The 26,371-nt window shown below is 35.9% G+C and overlaps 1 protein-coding gene across 2 annotated transcripts in view; it reads left to right on the top strand.

Moving 5' to 3' along the window:
• The window catches only part of ATPCL (ATP-citrate synthase), a 92,180-nt gene that overhangs the window by 54,183 nt on the left and 11,626 nt on the right, over positions 1-26,371 (top strand). For both annotated transcript variants that reach the window (XM_071598537.1, XM_071598539.1), the window contains exons 2-17: positions 5,664-5,875; positions 6,704-6,826; positions 7,378-7,440; positions 7,993-8,198; positions 9,298-9,401; positions 9,596-9,768; positions 10,686-10,898; positions 11,536-11,693; positions 15,635-15,803; positions 17,685-17,879; positions 20,311-20,550; positions 20,673-20,869; positions 20,985-21,144; positions 21,383-21,503; positions 22,629-22,867; positions 25,781-25,876. In XM_071598537.1, the coding sequence (XP_071454638.1) occupies positions 5,717-5,875; positions 6,704-6,826; positions 7,378-7,440; positions 7,993-8,198; positions 9,298-9,401; positions 9,596-9,768; positions 10,686-10,898; positions 11,536-11,693; positions 15,635-15,803; positions 17,685-17,879; positions 20,311-20,550; positions 20,673-20,869; positions 20,985-21,144; positions 21,383-21,503; positions 22,629-22,867; positions 25,781-25,876 (2,616 nt within the window). In that variant the 5' untranslated portion in view covers positions 5,664-5,716. The remainder of the gene's footprint in view (positions 1-5,663; positions 5,876-6,703; positions 6,827-7,377; positions 7,441-7,992; positions 8,199-9,297; positions 9,402-9,595; positions 9,769-10,685; positions 10,899-11,535; positions 11,694-15,634; positions 15,804-17,684; positions 17,880-20,310; positions 20,551-20,672; positions 20,870-20,984; positions 21,145-21,382; positions 21,504-22,628; positions 22,868-25,780; positions 25,877-26,371) is intronic.

Below are 26,371 nucleotides of genomic sequence, written 5' to 3'. Positions count from 1 at the left end.
AGTTTTGGAACAGATGTCTTAGGGTATGTGTTGTAGTGAGTTGTGAAGATTCTTAAATGCTACATTGGAGCTAGTTAATTCATATTAGAGGAGTTGGCTACTGTTGTAAGTTCCGGTACTGATAGCAAAATGTTTCCTGCCGAATCGATGGACTGAGGGATCATCTCCATCACCGACTTTAATTGACAATTCCTGTGGGCAAATTTGTCCACTACGACCGATAAAGTAACGACATTTATACTAAGATTCCTGCGATATTTTACTTTCTTTGTGATTCAAGGAAAACCAGTGAGAGTGTATTGGCTAACGATTGACAGGCTTCGACTGGGGGATTTCCTCGTTCGTGTAGAATTTGAACCTTGCGTGAAAAACATAATGTTACGTATTGCTTCCTCTGTAGTGACCCATGTCATATCAAGTTAATTATTTCAGAGACATCTTAAAAATGTTCGGCAAGGAGATTTAAAGGCTAAGTGTTATCTAATTCGTCAACCAAGTATGGAAACTGTGAGTAATTAAGTAATACCAAAGTTAGCGCCTGGTGTTTCACTCAATTTTCTCTTAATTTTGATACTCCTAATATTCTTTTTCGTTCTTTTTGTAAGTCATACATCCATAAAATGCGAACAATTTGTATTTGGGGTTATAAAATAGGACAAAATAAATAAAGAAGAAATGCTGTGTTCTCTGGACGACTAGTTATCAAAGCAGATTCGGTCTTAAGGTTTAGAGTTATCTGTAGCGAATGTTACGCAGTCACAATGACAGCATTTCACGGTTGTTGATTTTTTCTTCGTCTTTTCCAGCGCGCATGTTAAATTTCGTGAGTGAGCTGATCTTGGCTAACGAATGAAATCCTTATGTACAGGGCGCTAAACACAGATGTGTCGGCATACTACATTTGCATTTCTCTGATTGAATGGTAAACAATTGACTAAATCTAAGCAATGGATGATTTATTCACAAACCATCAAATTTTCAATATTTTTTCCTCTCCTGAATTCGTTCCGCTGAAAGACGCACAGAAAAAACAGCAGTCTTTTGTTGAGATGATGACGCAAGTCTTGTCGCATTATTGCAGCACTCGTCATACTTGAATTATACGTACTTATTCGTCTGTGTTAGGTTTTTGTCTCGCTACTGTTAATGAACCCATGTTGCGTCTTCTGTCTTACGTCACCCTAGAAGATCATGGTCTTTCGTTCATTTTTCTGTCTCGCCGAACTGCTTCGTCTGAGTTTGCAAGTTTTTTGTCGCGAAATAAAACATCATGTGTCAAGTAATGTAACTTAATGCTCTTTCCAATTTCTTGATTTTAATTACTTTCCGAATTCATCTCTTCGGTTTTGACTTTTCAGTAACCAGGCTCTTATTATTCTTCTACATTCTGCATCGTCATACTAGCCGCAACAGACTCAAGCCCAGGTTGCACTGAAATGTTATTTTCAAGATCCAGACTCGAACTCGTGCCCTTCCCATTATAAGAGTTTCCTATAAAAAATTGAAAGGTCCATTCTAGTCCCTGCCCTGCCTGCGATTTTAGTGCAAACATTTGTAAAATAATCTTGTCGTTGTGATTGGACGCTTGGACGCTTTTACTAGCGTCGGAGAGACTTGTAAACGCCAAGAACTGGCCGTCTACATCTGTGAGTCCAGAATATATCCTTAGGGTACGGGGCAAGGATGCTAGAGAGGTAATCATTACTTTTCTGTGATGTGATATTGCAAAGTTTTATTCTAATAGGTTCTGTAATTAACTGCCCTCGTATCATATACATTTATGGTTTTAACCTTATGTATATTATGTTCTTCAATGTAGGCTCTATAGCGGTTCTGTTATTCGTTATAAAAAAACCCACGCTTCGAAGAATCATAGATTTCATGTCCGACTTCATAGACCCGGAGCGTGAAACACTTTTAATGTGAAGCTTCTCATAGTTTCCCTAAAAATAGCTGAGAGATACAGAGAACACTGTGTGTAACGTTGCTTATTCACCGAAAACATGTTCGATTTCTCCCTAGACATGTTCCAACTGTAAAGAAAACTCGCTTACCCTTGGTGAATCCCGTGTAACATTTGTAAATGGCACCATAGGAAAAACCAGTGGAAGGGGGAGAGATGGATATTCTGTAATTCTCCGAAGGGAATACTGCCGTGTAACCGAGTCATATGAATATCGAAATTAACGTAGCATGTTCTACGCCTCTACGAAACGTAAGCTTGAAGGAATTTTCTTTTTGACTCTTCGGATGCCCTGGTCACCGGTAGGAATGCGAGGAACGTCCAACTCGCGCTAAGCCTAAAATGTTTGGCATTATCCTCATTTCTTTCTCGGATTTTTTTTAGTAACCGAGATTTATCATTCTCCAGAGTTTTGAGTTGCTAATGACCTTGCTTGCCCCTCCTTGTTCTATTTTGGGATCTGTCGCTCAACTTGCTACGGCGGAAATTCCGAACGCTGGAATTGTATTTCTACACGCGGGGATCCTTAGTCAATCGCGTTTTCGTAATTCAGGCTTTATTTAGTAAACCTCACAAGGTTGAATAACCTTCAGGTTTTTTTTAATAAACAAGCGATATAAAGGATCTTAGCATCCACTGCAAAGAAGAGTTGGTCATCAACAGTATTATTCCCTATATATCGACTTAACTAATCAGTTGAATTTACTTCCTGTTGATAAACTTAGTGTAGGATGACTTAATCACTTTCCAAAGTAATAATTCGTATTCGTGCACGCGCGCACCGTCCTACCGTTTACTATTGTCACTCATATAAGTTATCTTGTAGTGTTAGCAATCGGGCTTAGAAGTTCTCTGACAACTGGCAGGTTATCGCGCCGTGAAATAAAAACAAAAATCTTTGAATGCTCCATGAAATTGTATTCCTATGCCGGGTTTCTAAGAAATCACAGTATCGCTAAGCGCGTTATCCAGCAGACAAACGGGATCCGCCATTTGTTGCCACATTCTTCAATGTAATATGTATGCATTTTTTACTTTAAAATAAATTACTGAAATAAGATATCAAATAAGTTGGGCGCAGTGCCTTCGTTTGAAATTCCTCGTGATGGGCGGGGTTCTTTCCTGTCCGCGGTGAAAGGCAAGGGGAGAGAGATCAGTACACTTGATTTCCCGCGATAGCCTAATTAACATTATCTTGAATCGCCCTTTCCTTTTCTTGTCGCCGTGTAATGGAAGCACTTTGAGACGGCTAAAGTGAAATTATTTTTTACGAACACATGTAGTGCGAACTTTAATATCGGCATCCCCATTATCAGTTTTCATCATTCCATGAATGTTGTGGGTCGAAATCCATAGATGTATTTGGTCTACAATAACCAAATTATAAGTCGGCCCAAATTATAAGTTAGGGCTACTAAATTTCTCAACCGGAGCTTCATTGGCTTTAGCCTTGTGAGCCTTTTACTTCTCAGCTGATCGGGTCCAGAGATCAGAAGTTTCTCTATCAACTTCGATGAAATTTTGGCAAAAGAGTCGGGCAGGGGTTTAAATGGTGAGAGGTGATAATGGAAAAATACATTGCTGAACATACCTACATAATACCCCGCTAGGGCATATCATTAACTTCTGCAATAATGATTATTGTAAGGTTTATTGTGCTAGTATTTGCTCGCCACTACCCCTGTGGTAACCGCGAAGCCAATTCCCTAGTGCGAGAAAAATGCTCCGGATCATGTAACCTTACTAGTTCGCCGTATTTTCGACCTTGGCTCGCGTCTTCAACGTGTTTTATGTCACATTCCTCGAGAGTGTGAGTGGACTCACGTGCGTGGAGAAGGTTGGTTTTGGGATGTTCCGTTGTGGTTATTCTTATTTTTATTTATTTTTTAGACGGTCTGGAAACCGTTCACCGGGCTCTCCCGGAGCTCGACGCCTGGGTAAGCTAACGCACTTTTTAGGTCAGTTAGCTGGAAGGTGGGTGGGCGGGGCAGGAGGGAAGATCTCCCCACAGCTCCAAACAAGTTCCTGCTCAATACAAGTTAAAGGGGAAGGAGGAGGGAGTGACTGGATGCGGATGTGTCGGTGACCGTTAAAGACTGATTCAAATGTTTTCGCTACGAGGAGAGACGATGTGCACGGAAGAATCCCCTTGGCCGGTCGTCACGCGTGTGATATCCCGATGGAGACGGGAGTATGCCACGGTCTATCGTAGCAAACCTTACCAAGTTTCGAAGCCTTTTGAATTTAGGCGCCTTTTTCGAAATTATCATTATATCACGGTCATTTTTCGAACATCAGGGTGCCCGAGATGATTATTTCCGTCAAATGCAACGAAGAGAATGAAAAGAATCCTCTTCCTCGTCTCAATCCAGGCGTGGCGCGAAATACCCCGCGGTTAATAATGGCAACACCAGACCACGTGCCGGTGAAACCGGCAATCTGTGTAACGTAATAAAACATGCCGGTAAATAAAGTACGCCCTACGCCCAATTATAAACAAGCCGATTGTAGTGGTGTTACATCTTCGATGCCGGGCTTGCGTCATAATCCCGAGTGGATAATAGTACGAAACACCTCACGAAAAGGAAAATGATATATGCGGTCACGCAAGTCGCGTTGTGAAGTTTTTATTTGATCTTCGTACGTGGGTAATATTTTGACGAGCAATGATGGAAGAGGGTGGGTAAAACAGGGACTCCATACTGAGCTTCGACATTAAATTTTCCAACTATTTAAATATGACAATGTGCTACCCAAATTTTACGATATAGCTGTACATTTGTTACTGCAGTTGATAAATTAAATGACAATGCAGAGTGTGACATAACTTGTTGTTCATGATGACATGAACTGTTATATCTACTTAAAGGAAATGGTTTAATTTTCCAAACATCTTGTATTTTAATTTTCCACTCATTCTTTGTGAGTATCAATTGTAATGTGAAAGCATCCTTGACATCAAAACATATGGGAGATTTATTGTGTCACACTTATATCAAGAGTTGTCCTTGTGTAATAAACCGCAGGATACAGTGTACATGGTGTTTATATGTGCACTATTAGCAACAGATCAAAGGCTTTGATTTTCTTTGGATGGTATTCACGGGACACTGAGATACAAGATTTACTATTCTCAAAATAAAGTACCCTGACAATCAACAACATCCATCACCTGGCAAAAAGATCAGGAAGGTTTATTCGATGTTTTCAGGCTTAACTTCGTGGAAATCCATTATCACTGAAGTAAAAATACCAATATATCTTTCCACTCAATTTAATTCGGCGCAACTAGTTTCGATGCATTGGCATCATCAACTCTATACCTGAGGATGATGCCGGTATGACAAAACTAGTTGTACCAAATAAAATTGAGCGGAAAGATGCATTGGTATTTTTACATCAGTATTCAGGAAGGTTGATGTTCCTAGTCAATTATCTCTAATGTCTCTCACATTACAGTATCTCTGGGGCTACTCTTGATTGCATGCAATAAATTTACAAGAACAAGCCTTTTACAAAAAAACAATAATTATTTCTTAAGGATTAACTCTTCATTTTCGCTTGTTGAGAATACAGAAAAATTCCATCTGGTTTTCTTTTGGAATTTTATTTATGCCATTTAACTATTAGTTAAATAGTGGTACCATCAGGAATCTTTGTTATACAAAGCTTATGGTAACTTTTCCATAAAAATTTTTAGGGTCCAAGTAGCTGATCGACCAAAGGAGACTTGAAAGCAAACAAGGCTCCGCTATGTCCGCAAAAGCAATCAGGGAAGCGACTGGAAAAGGTCTGCTCAACAGGCATTTGAGTGCTGCTGGTAGCCCCCTCTCATCTTGTCAATTTGCATCTGTTGATGAGCAAACCAACTGGAACACATTGCTTGCAGATAACCCATGGCTTGCAAGTCAGGTAAGGAGTAATAGCAGTAATTTTCACAAATCAAGGTGACATAAATAAAATTAAGTTTAAGCATTAAGGTTCTCTTGATAACGGAGAATAATGTTATACTCATTTGTCTATCAAGGCCTTTGAGTTAGTTCCATGTATGCCAAAGATTTCATGTTGTTTTTATGCTTACAAGTAATCAATGTTAATTCGCTATAACCATTTCTACTGCTATTTTTAACCTCTGGTCATGACTGAAATGAATGGGTTTTCATTCAATTTCATGATTTAAGCTAGATTAGAGTTGTTATTGTCAACAAAATGTAAATTCCTTGGATTCAATTTGTCATGGCAATACAAAAAAGTAGTTGGTCATTATGTTAACCAGCAGTTTCATGTAAATCAGGTATGAGAATAGTTATGGTTTTAGTTTTTCAGGCATAGTTTTGCTCTTATTATCCTTGTTTAAAGTAATTCAATCACGAATGAGTAAAGAACATAAAATAGATGAAATGCACACCTAGTTCACCTAACGCTGCGAAACCTTAGGTACGATGATTTTGTAGTAACTGTTTTGAAGGATGGAAGAGATAATTAATTGGTTTGAATGAAATTTAAATCTTAGTTTTATATTTTTTTCTGAAAACAGTGGATCAACACATTATAAACTTATACAAAATGTGGCTAAAATTTGATCAGCTCACATAATGCAGTCACAGATGTGATTGAATTAATTCTCACAAGTGTGTTCTCATTTATGTGATAAAGATGCACATGTATGTTTTTGTGGTAAATTCATAAGTTGATAAAAATGTATTGCATTATTTGTAATAATAATTTTATACCTTACAGCCTCTTGTTGTGAAACCTGATCAACTTATAAAACGCAGAGGAAAACTTGGTTTGATCAAAGTAAATGTGAACTATCAAGGAGTGCAAGCTTGGGTTGGTGAACGAATTGGAAAGGATGTTCAGGTAAGAATAATTAATGAATTGATGTTGATGGTGATATGGCATTAGTTTAGTTGAAGATCATTTCCCAATATTTATTCTTATGTGTTAAAAATCATGTACACTGAATGGAAATGTTTTAAAACTTATAGATTTGAATGTTAAATTGTGTGCTATTAATGAATATTACCAGAGAACTTCTCATTTAAGTGATAGCAATTAGTCTGTCATTGTTCCCCTGTTTCATGATGACTTATTTACATGATTTGATGGTCCTTTGGACCTTTTTGCATGTCAAATGAAATTAATGATATCACTGTCCGTTTCCACTTTCAAGTGTTTGGTATCAATTCATAAAATTAATCCATATTAATGCAGATTTATTCATATTTAGCTTAGTTAAAAAAATGAATTATATGCCAGAAGATGTGCGCTGGTGAAATATTTTCAGCTTTTTGAGCAAGGTCTGGATCAGAAAAAAGTGAAAATTCTTTGTAATATTAAATCATTATAGATAAAGAAATTTTGTGTGAGATAAATGGGATTTTATGAGAAAAGATTGTTCTCATTTGCAGGTTGGAAGAGCCACAGGAAAACTAAGAAACTTTATCATCGAGCCATTTGTTCCTCATAAGCCAGTAAGTTCTTAGAATTTGAGGTATTTCAAAGCACATGCATCCTTTTAATTTAAAAATTTTTAATGTACTTAATTCATGCTGTAATAATTTTCAATAACCGTTGCACATTGCTTTGATTTCTATGAGTATCTATACGACCACATGTATATTTGTAGTACATTGTGGAAACAATAAGGGAGAAATGAATTTCACAGTATTTGTATAAGTAGTTGTACTTATTAGTTTATCCTCTGTAGATTTTATTTTTTAATTTTAGAAACTCAGCATTTCTGACTTTAATAGTATCATACTACACATGTACCAATGTACATTGGTGCATGTGTAGTATGATAATTAGTTTTGGCTTCTTGCAATTGTACATTTGTGTTTCAGTGTGTAATTGAGATAAAACCGACATTTTGACAACTTTTAAACCCTTGTCATTATCATTTAATGTTTAGATTTAGTGTATATGAAGTTTAAGGATAATGCCATGATAGATTTTGAGGGTAATGCCATGATAGATTTTTAGTTGGCACAGGATAATTGGTTGCTTATTTGGGTCTTCTCCAGGATGAAGAAGCATATGTTTGCATTTATTCTCACCGCAGTGCAGACACCATCCTTTTCCATCACCAAGGTGGAGTAGACATTGGAGATGTTGATTCAAAGGCTCTGCGCCTTGATGTTCCAGTTCGTGAAGAAGAAAATGGAATTGGAATTACTTCTGGTGAGATAGAGAACACCCTTTTGACGCACATCTCTTCCTCAAAACGCAAGTAAGTGTGCTACTAAAAAGTATTTCACAGTGCTATGTGTATTCAACTTTTTGATTAGAAAGAGGTTAAAAATCCAGTACTGGATTTTTAAACTATGTGCAATGCAGTTAACAATTTCCCGCTATATGTTCATGGGAATGTGTAGACTTTGTCCTGCCAATTCTATGTTATTGACTTTGTCATAATGATGGAACAAATTCTTTTAGTGTGAAATCATTGACTTTATTTTTGTGGCATATGACATTTTTGTGTTAACTTGCTCGTATGCAGGTTTACACCATTTCTTATGTCCTTTTCAATGTGGTCATCGTGGAAACCTAAAGTTGTCACTGATTTGCTCTTCTTAATAGGGTAGAGGCCAAATTCATTGCATTCTGGAAGAAAAGAGATTATAAATAAATTAATGCAAATTTAAGAATAAAGTGCAGGAGTAAATTTCAATGAAGTTCTTTCATTTTGCCTAGTAGAGGCACTGAGAAAAATTTGTGATAGTCTTGGGTAATGCCACTTGCTATCATTTGTAAAAATACTGCACTTATGGTCTTTGGTTATAAAAGGAAAAACCATATGGAGAAAGTAATGTGCTAGATACATTAGATTTCTTCGCTAAAATTAATGAGAAAAGTGCTGCTTATCAATCAGTATTTACACTATTTGAATATTTTAGTAATACATGTTTATAACAGGCATTAGCTGTAAGGCTGTATTTTATTGATAATGGTGCTCATTAATGTAATAGAATAATACTGGTATATTATGTCAGATTGGAAATTCATTCTTTCATTTCCTTATAACTTATGAGTGGCTGGATTTTTTTAATTAAGTAAATTTAGTGAAGTAATTCATTTAATATAACCATACGAAAGTTCCCTTTGTGAATTAAATATATTCCTGAGTGACTAGATGTTTAATTAAATAATTTTTAAATATGGAAATATATTAAATAATTGATGAAAGATTCTTTGGTTTTGAAAATAGTTTAAAAAAATAATGATAAGTAAAAGAAAAATATTTATATTTAAATAATTATCATCAGATTCACATGCTCTTTTTCATTAGGTTGAATCACTGTTTTATTCTATCTCCTTTGGTGTTTAAGGTTGGTGGCCAAGTTCATTGAATCACTGTATGCAGTGTATGTGGATTTACATTTTACCTACTTGGAAATAAATCCTCTTGTCATCACTGAACCCATCTCAGGTGGTAAGTAATAGAGTAAGATTATACAGCGTCTTCTAAGTCTTTATATGCATATCCTTCCGAGAAGAGTGATTGAGAATTATGCTTATCTTGTATGAGTTGATGTCAATGGGATAATTTTTTGGGAATTTGAGATTTTAATTTAATCATATTACTTTTTGGGGAAATTTAATTATCTCTTGTTTTCCTTGGTGTAGATCAACAGTCAATATTTATATTGGATCTTGCTGCAAAGATTGATGCAACAGCAGACTTTATCTGTCATTCCAAGTGGGGAGCTGTTGATTATCCCCCACCCTTCGGCCGTGATGCTTTCCCTGAAGAGGCATATATTGCAGATTTGGATGCAAAGAGTGGGGCTTCTCTCAAGGTAATTGTTTATTTAAAAGAAATTTCAATCTTTGTAAACATCACCCTAAAAAAACAGATTGTCACATAGTAGTTTACTTTACACTCAAAATGACTGAAATAATCTAAAACGATTCCATGAAGTGTATGCCAAACTATTTACTTATTTCTTAGAAGTACTATGAACATACTAATTTTAAATGTAAGCATTAAATTACTTGAAAAAATGCAATAATTATCAATAGAGAGATTTTTTTACTGTTTTAGTGTCAAAATAACAAAAAAAATTGCTTCAGCATTGTCAGATGTCAGATGGTAAATCTCCTGTGAATTTATAACTTTATCATCCTTAAACATTCTCTTGTAAGCAAAAGATAGTTTTGTCTTTGCTTATTATGTTACTTAATATTTCTATAGAACTTAATTTTAATTTTTGGTTGATTTTCTTGTAATTGTTTCGTATAAATTGTGCTTGTTTGTTGCTGGATTTGTTTCTGCTATGGTATTACCATAGAAGAAGTGGATTGCCAAATGATTGATCAAAAAGTGATGGCCTTGATTTGAATGAGCTACACTTAAACCATCATTGCAGTAACTACACTGATGGTATCAGTATTTACCTGTTTAATTATAATTTTACTCATTGTGTACACTATCATGTTAAACAGCAAATGGTATCTGATGAATTACTAATTAATTATGCCTTTAAGATTTGATGCATATAGTTTGTTTATATTGATTTTTATTCGCATGAATTTAGATTTGCAGTACAAAAACCTTCTCATACTTCATTAGATTCTTGATTAAAATGTATGCTATCAAGTCTCTAGAGTTTTAACCTGCAGTTTCAAGAATCAATTAATTATATGATCTTGTGTAAGTAAAACATCATTGGTATATTTGTAAATTTCTAAACTCATTATTTTCTTCATTCTACAGCTAACAATTTTAAATAAATCAGGTCGGATATGGACCATGGTAGCAGGTGGTGGTGCTTCTGTTATCTACAGTGACACCATCTGTGATCTCGGAGGGGCTAGTGAGCTGGCTAATTATGGTGAATATTCAGGGGCACCATCTGAGCAGCAGACTTATGAATATGCCAAAACCATTTTGTCCCTTATGACTCAAGAGAGGCACCCAGAGGGTAAAGTAAGTATTATTTTTAATTTTCGTTGATGGCAGATAGCAATTAGATTTATTTATATAGTTTGAAATTATACTATAATATACCCCTATTTTTGCTGCCTTAGATTAGGTTTGCTGCAGACTTCGTTTTTGATGCACTATTTTTTATTTAAATAGCAGTGGCATGTAGTTCAGCCTCTACCATTTTCTCGCTCTGGATATATGTCTCTTAATATTTCTCCATATTTTATCCTGCAATGTTAATTTTGACAGTAGGTATCATAGTGCATTTAAAAATGCAATCACCATTTTATTAGTTTTCTGTAATGCACTAAAATAAGTTAACTCTTCATCATATACAATTTATCACTTCTTTTACTAAAATCTGTCTCACTGCTATGCTTGCACAGTTGTTAGTAAATGGATGTATATTGCCAGCCAGATTTCTTAAAGTGGTAAATATATTTTGCTCAAAACCTTAGGTTATGTTTAGATATGATTAATTGTTGTTTATACGACTATTATGCACTCATTAAAAAGTGAAATTGCATAATTAATTATAGATAACGTGATTTTTATAATGCTTGGTGATATGACGTCCATTAACCCAGTATTATCTATTTTTTCACTTCAAAATTTGCATTTACTTTACAACATTTAGGTATTGATAATTGGTGGAGGCATTGCAAACTTCACTAATGTAGCTGCCACATTCAAAGGAATTGTTACTGCTCTTCAAGAATATCAGCCCAAATTGGTTGAGCATAACATATCTGTATTTGTGAGACGTGCTGGGCCCAACTATCAGGAGGGATTGAGGTAATATTTATTTTCAATACTCAAATTTTGCTTTGATTAAGAATCAGAAAGTTTAATTTTAAAATGTAACTGGTTTTTGTCCTTCATTAGAAACAAACAGGTTTCTTCTCATTATAGTTACCAATATGATAATGAGCTACAATACCCATTACAGATAAATAAAAGAATGGGAATCAGCTGTCAAGAATAGTTGTAGGCTGTCTTTGGTGATGCAGAATTCTCTGAAAATGCAATTTAACTATTGATATTATTCTCACATAAACACTTTGAAACCAGTGTATGAATATATCCACTATCTTCTGCATCATTCCAGGGACCAATTGTTATCATTTATCGCCGGATTATACCTAGTTTAGTTAGATATGTTTTTCTGTCTATTGTTAAATTTTGATCAATTCCCTCCTCAGGATTCACTGCCTTTTTTTTTAATGTCTACTCAAGACAATGTACTTAAAATTCAATATATGATAAAACGTAAGAAAATATATGCCCACCATGTCTGAAATAAAAAAAAATTTGGAATGATTCAATTTCTTCAAAAACTTGAGAAAGCAGTAATTAAAAAAAAGTCTGGAATATGATATGTGATTTGGCAATTACTAATGAGAAGGATATTAATTTTTAACTGTAGTCATTTGAAGATCAACTTGAGCAATCATTTGTTCAAGCTCTGGACTAAAAGTGAACTTTATAATTATTGGACAGATTGCGGTGATAAAAATTCATTGCTGGTACAGAAATATTAGAATGGATAAAGTCAATTTAGGGTAACATCCAATAGTTGCGACCTCCATTAGTTTGCTTGGGGCTCTGTTTTTACCCATTTAAGAAGATTGAATGAAGGCAGCAGGCTTCTGATTTTAAACATATAACTTATTGAAATGCTATGTCATGTAAGTGTCCAGCAAAACACATTAGATTATAGTGAATATTATTCCAATTACTATTTTTAGCCTGTGACATTTGAGTAAAACATTAAGGAAAATTGGCGAAACAGCAACATGTTCATCAGGGTTATTATTCTAAATAAATTAATAGCATGTTCATTATATTAGCTAAAGTTTCTAATACATACAGGCCATAAGGATATGATTGGGACCTGGTTCACTCAGTGAACTGAGCAGCAATGATAGTGTTACATTTTGAGTATTGTGCCATATCATATTGGGAGAATTGTCAAAAAAATCTGGCTCAATTACAAAGACATAAGAAATCAAACGAATGAGAGCTAAATTCAAGAATGCATATATCATGCATTCTTGCGTTTGCCTCTCATTCCCTTTCAACCATCGTGAAGACATGAACGAGCGCATGCGTTAATGTTGTATGTGATGGAAGAATATAATTAAGTGACTTAAATAAAGAGAATCACCGTACACATTCATGGACTTGGAGTGAAAGGGGATAATAAGGTAAATGGCAGTGATAAAAAAAAATTAAAATGATGTGCATGAACATAATATGTTTGTAAAATATATAATTCAAATTAGTTTGCATGAGTATGCATACATATAATTTAAACGAAAAAGTGGATAGTACTAGACAACAAAAACACAGAGAAACATTTACAAATGACAATCGCTCATATTCTAAATTTTTGTTGGCCTAACCACCTTCCTTTTGGGAAAGAAGAAACTGAGGAGAAGGTTTCAAGAGGAGATGACAGGAGGATGAGGACACTGGATGGAAGAGGGAAGGTAGGGAAAAGTTGAGGGGAAGAGTTGGGAGAGGAAGGTTTGGAAGTGTGGGATTGCTATGGAAGGTTTTGGGAGTGGAGGGTGGATGCAAATATCTGGAGATTGGGGTAATTAATGTGTGATATGGATCCCTGGCTCATTCCAGGAGCCAGAAGTATGCCTGTGCTATTGTTTTGAGTTTGAGTGCCGGGTTGGAGGGTAGAGGGATGCTAGGATAGAGGCACTGCAGCATTTATCAAAGGGAGTGTTATGTTTAGAGGCTTACTTTGGAATTGGGAGCATTCTAAATGTCAGGATGCCCTAAATCATCCAACATACTCAGGAGCTCATTTTTTAGGATACAGGGCAATCGATCTGAAAATTTTCATTCATTGTTGGTGTGAGTGAAAAGACTGTTGAATCATCAACGAGGACCACTGCTACTAGTCTTATATGATTAAAATAAGACAGATGCTCTCAAGGAAGAAGATCCTAAGGCCAATAAAAATAATTACGAAGAACTCCTATACCAGTATTTCGGTCACCAGGTGACCATCAACGGGGAGAAAATCAAATAGGGCACTTGAACTTGGAGGAAGAATGTGCACCAGGCACTGTCCAAAGTCAAGTGGCTGTTCAGGTCGGCGCGTGAGGTATATATATCTGGAGGGGCAAGGGGGGAGGGGTTAAGTGATGGTCGGTAGGTGGGGGGGAGTTTGTTGAGGTCACGTGGGAAGGAGTGGGGGAAGAGTGGAGGCTATTAGGAGGGGGCTGCCTGTTTCTGAAATGACTAACAAAGTTAAAAAGTGAACTGTTGATGATGCCTGGTTCATTGTTCATAAGTTTATTCTTGTTTAAGTGAATGTGTAAACCCTCACATGCATCGAGTTTACAGTGTTGTATCGGTTTTAATAATGTTAAGCCGTTAGGAGTGATAGAGTGTTCTGTTTCAAAAATGTGTTTGGCGACCGCTGATCTATCGAAACGTCCGTTCTTAAAGTGTGCTATGTGATCCTTGAATCTGATTTTGGGATTACGTTTGGTCTGTCCAATGTAGGAGAGTTGGCAGTGTGAGCAAGTAATTTCGTAAATACCTGATTTGTCTAACTGTGGTGTTATGTCTTTCGGGTTCCCTAAACACGTAAGAAGAGTGTTACGGTTCGAGTAAGTGACCATGGTGCCAATTTGTTTAAAGACCTTATCAAGGCCTCGGGTTAATGTGGGGTAGAAAGGTAATGCGATAAATTTATTATTGTTGTCTTCCCGTTGTGGTAGGAGTGTAGTATGTTTATTATTCTTCCTCCAAGTTCAAGTGCCCTATTTGATTTTCTCCCCGTTGATGGTCACCTGGTGACCGAAATACCGGTATAGGAGTTCTTCGTAATTATTTTTATTGGCCTTAGGATCTTCTTCCTTGAGATTATTTCTTTAACAGCCAATAGCTCCACATCCTCCATTTTAAGACAGATGCTTCCTGAAGTCAACAGGGCAAAGTGGATGCTAAAACCAATGGTAAGAATGACTCCTGGCTCACCCACGACCCCGAAGATACACCTGTTGTTTCTTGATCAAAATTTCTGGCAGATATTTATGTGCTAGGGGTTATGTCTGGTGAGGATGATGTCATGCCACTGCATTTTTTCTATGAAGGGGAAAATATCAACTAAGAAGTTTATTTGCTTGTTTTGACAAATGTAGTGAAGCCATGAATGGAAACTGTGTAATCTGGAAGGTCGTACGTTTTCCAGCAGGATAATACGAGTCATTTTGTCCAAATTTGGTTGTCGGGCAGCATTCATATGTTTTAGTCCAAAGAATTGTGGCCTATTAACTCCCCAGATTTAAATCCGTTGGACCACTATGTGTGGAGCATAGTGGAAAAGGTCACCAACAAGTCCATACATCGAAACATTGCATCATTGAGAGCACTTATTGAAATGACATTCGCCTTTATGGACCGTGGCTAGTTGAAACGGGCCTGCGAATGCTTTAGACTGAGAATGGAGGCCATCATATAAGCAAGTGAGGGACTTATTGAATAAATCTGTCCTTTTATGATCATACAAACAATTTAGCACAAAACTTATTGTGAAAATTTTCAATTTTGTGATAAAAAATATGGTTGGAAAAATTGCTTCATTTTTCCGTATTTTTGCACTGCACCCTTTATATTATGATATGTATGCATATATTATTTTGCTTCATTATAAACAGGTTCATTACTTACCAATGTTCTGCCTTTTTCTTTTCAAAACTTTATTTCAGAATTATGAGGGAGACAGGTCAGAATTTGGGCATTCCCCTATTTGTTTTTGGGCCTGAGACTCATATGACGGCTATAGTTGGCATGGCACTGGGTAAAAGAGCCATCCCCAGGAATCCAGAGGTTGAATTCAGCACTGCCAATTTCCTTCTACCAGGTGGTCAATCAAGGGTGAGTTTGTCTATATGTTCATTTTTGCGATACTGTTGGTTATATTTGCTTCTGTGTCACTTTAGTCAGTTTTGTAGATTGTGTTCTATTTTGAAGAGAAGAAAGAGTATTATGTTTAGGTAAAGAAAACGTCCTTATACATAAACAACTTTATGGTGGAAAAACAATTGAACATTGACTACACATCATGTCCATGCAAGCGTAATTAGAAAAGTTCTTGGAATGGAATAGAAATAAACGACTTATGTCAGTGAAACTTTTTTATTTTTCAAAGTAGTCCTCCTGTACACTAATGCATTTGGTCCAGCGATGTCCAACTGTCGATCCCATCTCGAAAATTAGATTCCTTCTAGCCTGCAAAATACCCATCTACTTTGGCTGTTAGTTCTTTGTTTGAAAAGAGACTCTGTCTGCCGAGGAAAATTTTGAGCTTGGGGAAGAGATGGAAATCTGATGGAGCCAAATAAGGCGGGTTTGGCAACAATTCATATCATAGTTTGCATATTTTTGCCATGGCAACGAAATGTGTGTGTGGGTGTGCATTGTCTTCGTGAAAGATGACTTTCTTCCTTACCAAACTTGGCCTTTGTCATGTACCTTTTGCTGTAGTTAGGCCAGGAGGTCAGCATAGTGTTGTCTAGTGATTGTTTGACCAGTGGGGAGATAATCTAACAGCAGAATCCCTTTCGGATCCAGAAAACTGAAGCCATCACCTTTCTGGCTGACCGTTTTGCCTTTTATTTCTTTGGTGGCGGTGAATTGGCATATTTCCAGTGCTTTGATGCTTTGACTGCTGTTTTGTCTTTGGGGTATAGTAGTGAACCCAAGTTTCATCTGAGGTCAAAAACTGGCGTAGAAAATAATCTTGTTAGTTGCTATTAAAATCGGTAAAACATTTTTTTGGAAATTTCTGTGCTAATAAATCTGTGATCCTACATCAAAAGTAGCCACCCATCTAGCAGATAATTTTCTCATAACCAATGCCACTGTTCAAATGTGATATGCCATTCAGATGACATCCATATAGCTTCAGCAATTCCTTGCACTTTCAGTCAGTGATCCTCTATAACCATTTAATGCACTTTTGCAATAAATTCTGGGGTAAATTCTGGTACATTTTGCCAACCACTACATGGATAATCATCTTAGCTATCCCTAACAAACTTAAAATCTTTTGTCTACTTAGCCTCAGTAGAATATGAAGAAGCAAATTCCCCCAGGGTTTTCTGAAAGTCAGCTTGAATTTCCTTTGCTTTCATAAGTTTCTTCACAAAGCATATAATCACTGCTGGAATCTCAATTTTTTTCCATCTTCACAAATCACTACACGGGAACAACAACATAGAGGCATCCACACTACATATCTTCCCAGAGCATATATGCATTACGTGTTCACTCAGAAAAGATTACCTATTACTATGTGGGGAACTCATTGCTCTAGCGCTGGCATCTGGCAGAGAACCTATCTTAATTACCCTTGCAGTAACTCACATGAATGGGATTCGGAACATGGCAGAGAAGAGTTTTGATAAGTATATGTTATTGAGTTCAATTTTTGAAATGCACTAAAGCCTGTTTCACAATAATATAATTTAAAATGTAGAAATTTTGTGTTGAGCTTCATCTTCTGAGATTTTGCAGTATGAAAAACACCCTTATCCACTGCAAAACATCAGTGGTATTACTTTGGCAAAACATTTCCTTTAATTGAATCAGTTTCTTTAAGATGCAATGATTGATTCGGACTGGTATATGCATCCTTTACTTTGTGGCATGCGGTAGCTTTTCTTTCATTACTGCCAGCCTTCCCTTCCCAAGGAATCAATCTGAATATTTGGTTCATTTTTATGATATGGTGTTATGCCTTTCTTTGCAATCCAGGAAAGCCCTTCTACATCTCGTAAGGGATCAGTTACTGCTGGCAGTAGTCGGGGGAGTATTGGTAGCAGCAGTGGGTTTGCATCAACAGTATGTACAGCAGGCACAGCTAGTGCATCAGGATCAGGAGGCAAGGGCACCATGTTTAACTCCAAAACGAAAGCCATCGTTTGGGGTATGCAGACACGAGCTGTCCAGGTAATTTAATTTTTGTTTTTTGCTCTGTGTTAATTTGAATTTGTTTCTATAAATAATGGATTAGAAGATGATAGTTTTTTCAATGTAATAGCTTGTCAAGTTTCAAAATTTGAGGAGTCACCATCTTCAAAATATTGAGTTCTTATGTTCTTGGAACTAAACAAAATATATTTGCATGTACACATAGGAGAATTTACACATAGAGTGGCTCCTTACTATACAATGTTAATGCATTCCACTTAGCTATTTGTATTGTGAAAGTATAAGTGAGTCCAATAATGAATTTTATTTATTTTGATGCACTCCAGGCAATCTCTTGAGTCATACATTAATTTTATATTGTACATTTATTCATAAAATGCACTGGAACATAATCACTAGCAAAGTTAAATATTTATCCATGCACTTTGAATCATTCATGTTCATTGAAACTGAATGTGTTGGGAGTAATGGGCAAGACAGGGATAAGTTTGGGCATTTCAACTATGGGAGGTGGATCAGGAGGGTTGAAGATTTATATGTCATAAATGATAGAGAAAGTAAGTGGATATTGGTGGTTTGTTTTATGCTGCATGACATACATAAATGTATGTAATTTGCATCATAAGCAAGGTAGATGAAAAATGTGCATATGAATGAATTTTGTTCATTGTTTTTAAAATTTGCTTTTTATAATTCATAAATAATTATTCCTTGTCTATTGGAAAAAAATGTGCAATTAAAATAAAGTCCTAGGCTTTGCATGACATGCATGCTTTGTATGTCAAGAATTTCAAGAAATCATATAGATATCCTGGTTTTTGTGTAATGTTCTTCAAAGGCTATTTCTCTGAATTCAAATATTATTTCCATGGTTGTGTGGGGTGTGAAATTTTTTTCTGTAATAATGGTTTATTGGAGGTTTGCATAAGCTGTATTGCAAAGAGCTACAATTGTGTTACATGAATCAATCCATTCCAGTCTATCTTCAGAGTTTCTCCCTTTGCCATCCCTCATGCCTCTTTTACATTAAAAACAGCATTAATAAGCACCTTTTCTTTCCGAAAAGCTAAAATATTTTCATCCTCTGCAATAAGTATCTTAATAATCCTTGCCTGTAGTGTTCTTTAATGGGTCTGATCATCCTTGATGCATTTGCTGAAGAATGGAGGTCACATTCAGAGGCAAGAGTGTGGGTTATTTTGTGTTTCCTGTCATCAGAAGTTTTGTACTTTTATCTCCTGAATTATTTGCAACGAGCGCTTTAAGTGCTATTCAAATGCTGGGTCTCTTTCCACCCTTCCCTCTTTCCATGATAATCCTACATCTACTAAATTACCCACCTATTCCTAATTATGATATGGATAGGTGGGTAAGTAAAATGAAGATTAATTATCTGAAATGTTGGTTTGCTACACTAATATCTTCTATTCTATGAACAACAATTTTTCTTTTGGCAATGTTGGGAACTCCATGAAAACACTTGTTAGAGTGAGGAACTTTTTGGAGTAACTTGAGGAACTGTGAGATTTTACTCCATCAAGTTCCAAAGTCAGAAATGTAAATTTGAGATATCACTGCAATTCATTCAAGTCTTGAGCAACTGCATCCTTGTCTGAAACTTAAAGTATATTTGCGCTTTAAACATTTGCTGTAAAACTACAGTATGATGTAATGGAAGTGCTCATCTCAAAATAGTTGAGTGATTTCTAAGTTGACTAATTCCAAGTAGATCAATGCAACTATTTCAGAGTGTAAAAATCATTTGCCTTGACTGGGAATAATTTTTACACTCTGAAATTGTTGCATTGAAATGCATATTAGCAGGTGACTTAGTTAAATGTTACTGTTGCGGTATCTCCCACAGTTTCTTTGGAATTCTCCAAGTAGATCTTAACTAAAACATTTTGCTGTATTTGGCGTGATCCATTTATTGCACTCTCTTACTCTATTTTATAATAGATTGAGAACTATTTATTGAATTTCAGTGAATGAACCTGACTCATGACATATTTAACTTAGAGGTGTATTGATGAAAAGAGTGCATCCAGTAGCCTCAGCATGTGTATTAAATAAAACTGGTAACACTATTATAATATGTGCCTACAGTACTGGCAATATTCAGGGTTTGACCTTGTTTTTTGAATAGTTTTGTCTGAGAATATCTTGAAGTTAATGGCCTACTATTGTGCAAGTGAAAAATGTGAAAAATTGAACACATATTTTTGTAACTTGGTAGCTTTATAGTTCTGGGGTGCCATAAATTGTATTTTCACAGCCTGATAATTGATAAAAATTACTTGCAAAGCAATTTTATTAAGCATACATAGGTTAGCTATACCATTTTGTCGCTATGAATTACCATGAAGTGGATCCACAATATAATAACTGTAAATGCCGCATGTTCTTTTTTTTAGTTGTACCTGTTATTTTTTCATTTATTTTCTTACAGAGTATGCTGGACTTCGATTTTGTATGCAGACGAAGTGAACCATCTGTTGTGGCCATGGTGTACCCATTTACAGGAGATCACAAGCAGAAGTTCTATTGGGGCCATAAGGAGATCCTCATACCTGTGTACAAAAAGATGAGTGATGCAATGACAAAAAATAAAGAAGCAGATGTAATGGTTAACTTTGCCTCCTTGCGATCAGCATATGAGAGCACTGTAGAAGCAATGAGTTACCCACAGGTAAGTTTAAACTGGAACAGGAACGAATTTCCTAGATTGCTGTAAAATATTTATTTGCCGTCAATTTTATGCAAATAAGAATCTGCAAATGGGAGATAATAGAGTAAGATGTATTTTTCTAGATTCACACAATTGCCATCATTGCTGAGGGAATACCGGAAAATATGACAAGGAGACTTATTTTGATGGCTCGCAAAAAGGGAGTTTCAATTATTGGCCCTGCTACGGTCGGTGGGATCAAACCAGGATGTTTCAAGATAGGCAACACAGGAGGGATGATGGACAACATACTCCACTCAAAGCTCTATAGGCCAGGAAGGTGAGTGACTGTCTTTAATGAGCCCAACTTGTGTAATGGTGTTCACAAATATTCGCACAGTGTTTGTCATCATGCAGGAGAAGATATTTGCATGATTTTAATTGATGATTTTCAGTGTGGCATATGTATCTCGTTCTGGAGGAATGTCAAATGAACTAAATAACATTGTGTCCAAGGCCACAAATGGTGTCTTGGAAGGTGTGGCCATTGGTGGGGATCGTTACCCAGGCACTAATTTTATGGATCACATCATGCGATATCAGGATGACCCTGAGGTAATTAAATAGCTCTTTAAGGTTCCCTTTTATAAAAATCCTTCAATTAAAAATTGTCTGTTACTATTACAGTGAAAGAGTTGAGTGAAGTAAAACTGATGCAGCCACATAAAGAATCTTTCCAATTTTTACTCTTTGGCAGAAAAATGAACCAATAGATTTTGTGATATGCTTTGGTTTTACTGTGTTTATGATCATAATTCATACTGTTATTTGATTCTTCTATATGCTATCTTAGGTGAAAATGATTGTTTTACTTGGAGAAGTTGGTGGTGTGGAAGAATATGATGTATGTGAAGCTCTCAAGGATGGCAGATTGACAAAACCTTTGGTTGCTTGGTGTATTGGAACTTGTGCAGGTCAGTCACATTTGTCTGATATAATGCCACATAAACAGATGCACTTGTGAAAAATGACATCAATAGAGTAATTACTTTATTTTTAGTGTAGGATTCATGTTTTTACTATTGTGATCTTGCAAAAAGTACATTATCACCCAAAGAGTGAAGGGTTTTGTATAGCCATAAATATAACATTTTTTTTCTTTTAAGTACTGAGTAATGTAGTTTTGTGAAATAAATCATTTAAAAAAGTTAAAAATATCTCAACATGTATTTAACGTATCAAATTAGGTGTGGGTTTTATTGAGTTGTTAATTTGCTGGTCTGTAGAATATTATTTCTCAGTATTATGACTTGGACATTATCTGTCTTTGTGTAAAAATTTGAAAAATGCCTATACAACAAGAAACCAGTTGTGACTTCTGGCCTGAAAAATATTGGTTTCCAATGCTCACTGAGTTAGCAATCAGTATCTTGTTACAACTCTTGTTTGGAGGATTTATGTTTATGTAATTCTAGTGGCATAATTAGAGATGTAATAATTGCTTTACTTTTCAATTTAGGTAAACAAATAGTGCAAATAGTCAATTTCCGGTAATTTTGAGTGACAAATCATAACAAATGGCAGCCTTTAATCCTCCTCAAGTACTATTTATCTACTGAAAAAAATAAGAAAATGAAGTAGAGAGGTGGATGTAATTCAGGATTCTTTTGTAATAGCATGAGACATTTTTGGACTAATTAATATCCCAAAGAATATTGGAAAGTGGTAATTGAATGTAAATAAATAAAATGTAGTTCAGGTTGAAGTAAGCATTTAGTGACCCGTGTATTATAGTCTCATTGTAGTTGCTAATAATTATATTTGCATAGGCTTGCATTATTTTTATCATGAAGTGGTAGTCGTTGAATGTAAGGATTATATGTTCTGGATTCATGGTGTTGAAAATCACATTTGGTGACCCAAATAGGGAATTGATATTTTTCTGCTCATTAACCCTAATATAAGAAAATCAATTATCGATCAACATGAAAATTTTGAAAGCCTTCAATTTGAGTTTTTGAATAGAATTTGAAGTTTAGTGCAGTTCCAGAGTAGCTCATATCTACTAATTCACATTCCCTCCTTTACTTCTATCGCAGATATGTTCACATCTGAAGTGCAATTTGGACATGCTGGCTCATGTGCCAACTCAGACCGAGAAACTGCCTGTTCTAAGAATAAAGCTCTTGCTGCAGCAGGTGCACATGTTCCATCAAGCTTTGACAGTTTAGGAGAAGCAATTGGTGATGTATACAACCGCCTTGTGGAAAGTGGTAATATAGTCCCAGAGCCAGAAGTTCCACCACCCACAGTGCCAATGGATTATTCATGGGCTCGGGTAATAATTTTTCTGGAATATTTATTTTTTATTTATTTATTTTACAATTATATTGCAATTAGGCAATTTTCCTGGTGGCAACGGTCAAGTTTGGTCAAATATAACTCTTACAACAAAAATTACATACATGCACGCACTATAAAAACAGATAAGAGACAAAATATTTTTACATACAATGACACTTCCACATCACATACAAACAATCTTCCACATCACATACAAACAAACTTCCACATCACGTACAAAATGCTGTCCACATCACATAAAAACAATATTTTAATAACTACAATGAAGTTTATTGCCCAGTGGCTGCTATACATTTATACTTAAAACTTCTAAAATAGGTAATACTGTTTAGTTGTATTAGTATGGAAATGCTTGAAGATGCAAAGAGTCATACTCCTTATGCTTCCTTGGGCTCCTGAATTTTGTTGTCTGCACCACATAGCTAATTATCTCATTAAATAGGTTTGAAAGTGTGACATAAGTCAAGATCTTTTCAAATTCATGACTGCTGGCTTGAATAAAAAAAAAACCATAGACAGAGTAATCAACCCGAAGGTCGGTTTGGTAGGTGATGGTCAAGTTCACCCAGTACTAAGCCCGATGGCACATGAAATTCACACATCAGGGTAGGGGAGCCAGTTCCTTTCCCTGTGACGGTTATGATTTCCCAGGAGAATCTGTTACCCGAAAAATCTCATAGGCAGCTTAGGTGGAGCTGCAGGTGCCCAGAGTGGCTTGCCCGGGAATCAAACCCAAGCCCTCAAGTCAGTAGATCAGAAATAATGAATAAAAACAATAAATGGCATGTGATAGTATGCCAGGCTCTGCTGCTTTGCTGGTATCAAACAATAAGCATCAGGTGTGTCTTAAACTTATAAGCTTTGGTTCAAGGTTAGGAGTTTTCGTACCAGATAATCAGTCCAACAAGTAAAGTTTGACCTCACTTAACGTGGTGGCACTCTTGCAGGGTGTACCAGATTCCCCAACCATCATGTTATATTTATTTCCGGCAAGCACCAAAAATGATACAATATCTCGAGTAGCTGAGATTTCCAGAGAATGAGTATTAACGGGATTTGCAGCATATCCAAGTGTCTTTGTCGCAGATTGTCATATATATTTATTCCATTTTATCCTACCATAATGACTCATTATTGGCTGCAATCATGTTATACCTATTCTTTCTTTAATCATACTAATAATTAATCCTGCAAATTTGACGCACAAAAATTTTTTATTTAATTTTTATGATAATTTGCTCTAGTATGAAGATCCTTTCACACTTTGATGCATTAAAGTTATACAAGGTGTGACAACATAACTTCCTTTTTTGAAATGCCCACCAATCAGGCTGTAGAGGTCGTAGCTAAGTAAGATTGGTATCATTAGACAGGCAGGGTTCTAAAGTTTTTCCCCAACCCCTGTCAGTCACCATCATGTATTGGAACAGTGAAGAGTGTGCGCTTTCTGTCAAGGCCTACTTTTCGAATGGATGTTCTGTGATTGCAACCCAGCGGACCTTCCAGAACAGCTTCAATGTAGCCTTGTTGGGCTTTTTCCCAGACTGGAAATCAATTGTTGCATGGGTCACCACGTTCAGACAAACCATATGTTAAGACGAAGAACTGGAGTCCCTCGGCCCATTGAATCACCTAAGAAAAAAAATGTTCCTGAGGACGCAATTGTGTTTTTCAGTGATGAGACCCATTTTCATGTGAGTGTATATGTCAACAAACAGAACATGTGCTCCTGGGCTGGCAACAATCCCAGAGCAAATGCCTTTGCATTCATCTAAAGTCACAGTGTGGTGTGCCATTTCCTCAGTTGGTATTGTTGGTCCCTAGTCTTTTGAGAAAAATGAGGTCTCAGTGGCAATGAATTCAGACTGGTATGTAGACATGTTGGAGGATTTTTTTTTCCACGACTTGATGAGCTGGACTTGGGGGACATTTGGTTCCAACAGGGCAGAGCAACAGCTCACACTTCAAGGGCATCGATGGCTGTATTGAGGGAACACATCCCGGAGTGCCTCGTGTATAATATCTTCATCATAGTATCCTTACAGGCAGTAATGTATTTTTTGTGTTATGTCATGGAGAGACCTAGGTAACATAACTCTGTGTGGGCACTGCCTGATTAATATCCTGGATAAACTAATTACAGACTTGCCTTCCTACATACCTATATATCAGTTTGATAAGTATCCATGATTTCAGTTCTCTGTTTTTGCCTTAGTCTAAAAAAGTTGAAATGAGATATAGAAGGAACTTAGTAAGTGTGCAATGTGGTGTATTGTGCATTATACCATTCATTTATTAAGTGTTAACAATATCTTTCTTTTGTAAGTTGTTATTTAAAACTTTATCATATTTATGTAATTAAGGTGGCTATCACATCATGTATAATTTTGATGTTATCCACGGTTTTACTTAACCACTGTAGATCTTGTAACTTTTGATCTGACAATACAGGGGCACTTCACAGTAATTTCATATTATTTTGGAGCAACTCTTTCCTGAATGCATGATAGTGTTAACCTTCAAACCTTAGCTGGTGAATTTCTTGTTTTAATTTGTAATCATGAATCACTTGAAGGTCTTTGTTTTTTTATTCTGTTAAAAAGAACCTAATTTAATGTACATGTGTGATATTTTTTTTGCAAACCAGCAGAATTATATTATCTGAGAGTAGAAATATTTCATTTGTGCACATTATCATGAAAATGTGTGTTTGGGTATCTGCATTTTATAGATTAATTTACTGAATTTACATATTATTTGTAATGGTGGTATTTGGACCATATTGCTCAAACTAAATTTGTATTTTACAAGATTTAAAGGATCTTTTAAGGAAAAGGGTGCAGACCATTCTGTGTCATATACTAAGTGCTTTTTGCCTTTTCTGCAGGAACTGGGACTAATCCGAAAACCAGCCTCATTTATGACAAGTATTTGTGATGAAAGGGGACAGGAACTGCTTTATGGAGGCATTGCTATAAGTGAAGTAAGGTCTATTTTTCTAAGTGCATAATACAGTTATGTTCTTGCCTTAATAATAATCCAAAATATGCTGATCTTAGTGCTTCTAATTAAATCATTGTCAATTAATCATTAATACCCCATTTTATAATTATTTCAAGTGATGCATATCTGCATTCATTTAATGCCACATTTGCATTACCATTGCTCACAGTAAACATTGTTGTCAACTATTATAACACACGTGCCGTTAGATTCACTATGTTTATCAGCTGCATGATGCTAAGTAAATACTGTAAATCATAATTTAGAAAATAACTTTATAATTATATCCTTGTTATGTGAATCAAATCTCCGGTCTTGACAGCAGGGATAAGGATCTGCATGTCTAAAGTCGAATTGATGCAGTATGTCCTTTACAGGTCGTGCAGGCAATGGATCAATAAACTTCTGTTGCTTTTGTTTTGAGGTATCCAAAGCCCCTTGCCTTTCTAAAAGACAGGGGGCTTTATAGATCCCG

This window comes from Hetaerina americana, unplaced genomic scaffold, assembly GCF_022747635.1.
Source record: "Hetaerina americana unplaced genomic scaffold, ioHetAmer1.1.p SCAF_10, whole genome shotgun sequence".
NCBI lineage: Eukaryota > Metazoa > Arthropoda > Insecta > Odonata > Calopterygidae > Hetaerina > Hetaerina americana.
This window is presented reverse-complemented; position numbering and strand designations above follow the sequence as displayed.